The 1114-nt window shown below is 53.6% G+C and overlaps 1 protein-coding gene across 3 annotated transcripts; it reads left to right on the top strand.

Annotated features, from left to right (window-relative positions):
• Positions 1–172: 172 nt before the first annotated feature.
• Positions 173–1114, top strand: KVP17_003604 (uncharacterized protein; the record flags this gene model as incomplete). Of its 3 annotated transcripts, XM_068521107.1 has the most annotated exons (2): positions 173–434; positions 464–1114. In XM_068521107.1, coding segments are annotated over 2 exons (913 nt in total), but the record flags the coding sequence as incomplete, so codon positions are not given. The 3 variants fall into 3 exon arrangements, with proteins under 3 accessions (XP_068379364.1, XP_068379363.1, XP_068379365.1); XM_068521106.1 differs by lacking the exon at positions 464–1114 and having other exon boundaries at positions 260–454; XM_068521108.1 differs by lacking the exon at positions 173–434 and having other exon boundaries at positions 544–1087.

The following is a 1114-nucleotide window of genomic DNA, read 5'->3' as shown; positions in this document are numbered from 1 at the left end:
ATGTGAAAAAAATCCACACTCCAAGCAAAAGAGCCCACAACTGCATACACCAACGTGAAATCCACGCTCCGACACCTTCGGGTTCTCTGCTCTCAGACAGCAGCGGTGTTGCCAGAATTGCAGAGGAATTCGACCACGCAGCATACATTCCTGATTGTGTGAAAGACGACAGATGAAACTGTTGTGGGGCATCTTTTTGCGGGTACGCGCATGCCAACTGGGTGAAAGCACCAGTCTCAAAAAGGTTGATTTCGGTGGCATGAACCACTTGGAGGATCGCATTCGGGAAGTTGTCAGCTTGATACATGAGGGGACAGCCCAGGGGCCGTTGACATCGGATGCAGACGTGAGTGCGAGGGACATCTCGGATCAGATTCTGGACGATGTCTCCGCGGTGGTCGACTACTTGAAGGAGAATAACGAAGATGTTCGCTGTAAGCATTGGGAAATTTGAAACACACAGACAGACTCTCCACCAGTGGGCCCAATGCGTCGAAGTATCACAAGTTGGTACGTTCCCAAACAGCCTTTGTGTTGAGAGAGATGAGGAAGAAACTCGCTGTGGAAGAGGTCAACAACGCAAACGACTCGGACTCCTCAGACTCTAGGTCTGATTTCTTCGAGTCGCCCTCAAAATGCCCAGCCCCGAAGGCTGTGGCGCTATCCGACGATTCTACACAACAGAAAAATCCTGACAGAGACACACCCTCAGCCGTTCCTATCCTGAGCGACGACATCAAACCGTCACGCGACGATGTCAAGAGGCGCCCTGCGCCGACTGAGGACGCCAAGACGGCCAAACGTCGCCGCTTTCTTGAAACCGTGTTGGCAACTGTTGACAAGAAGGCATCAGTCAACGTCAGCTCCTCCGAAAAACGGTTCCATCCCTCTCCCCCATCTGAGACGACGTTGGAGGATCATGTTCACGGGGTGGATGGACTGGCTCACCAGCTTCGACAAGACGTGGTCTTCCCTTTGCAGCATCCGAGAATCGTAGCGGCCTTGGGAGGATGCCCCATGGAAGCCGATCAGGTGGACCCTGCACGCATTTATCGACACCCAGGGCACTTCCTGCTGGCGGGACCCAGTGGGATTGGGAAGACCTTTCTCACTG

The sequence above is a fragment of a genome, assembly GCF_019968985.1.
Source record: "MAG: Porospora cf. gigantea B chromosome Unknown PgB_NODE_11627_length_1114_cov_101.678, whole genome shotgun sequence".
Lineage (NCBI taxonomy): Eukaryota > Apicomplexa > Conoidasida > Eugregarinorida > Porosporidae > Porospora > Porospora cf. gigantea B.
Note: the sequence above shows the minus strand (reverse complement) of the source record. Positions and strands in the feature narration are given on the sequence as shown.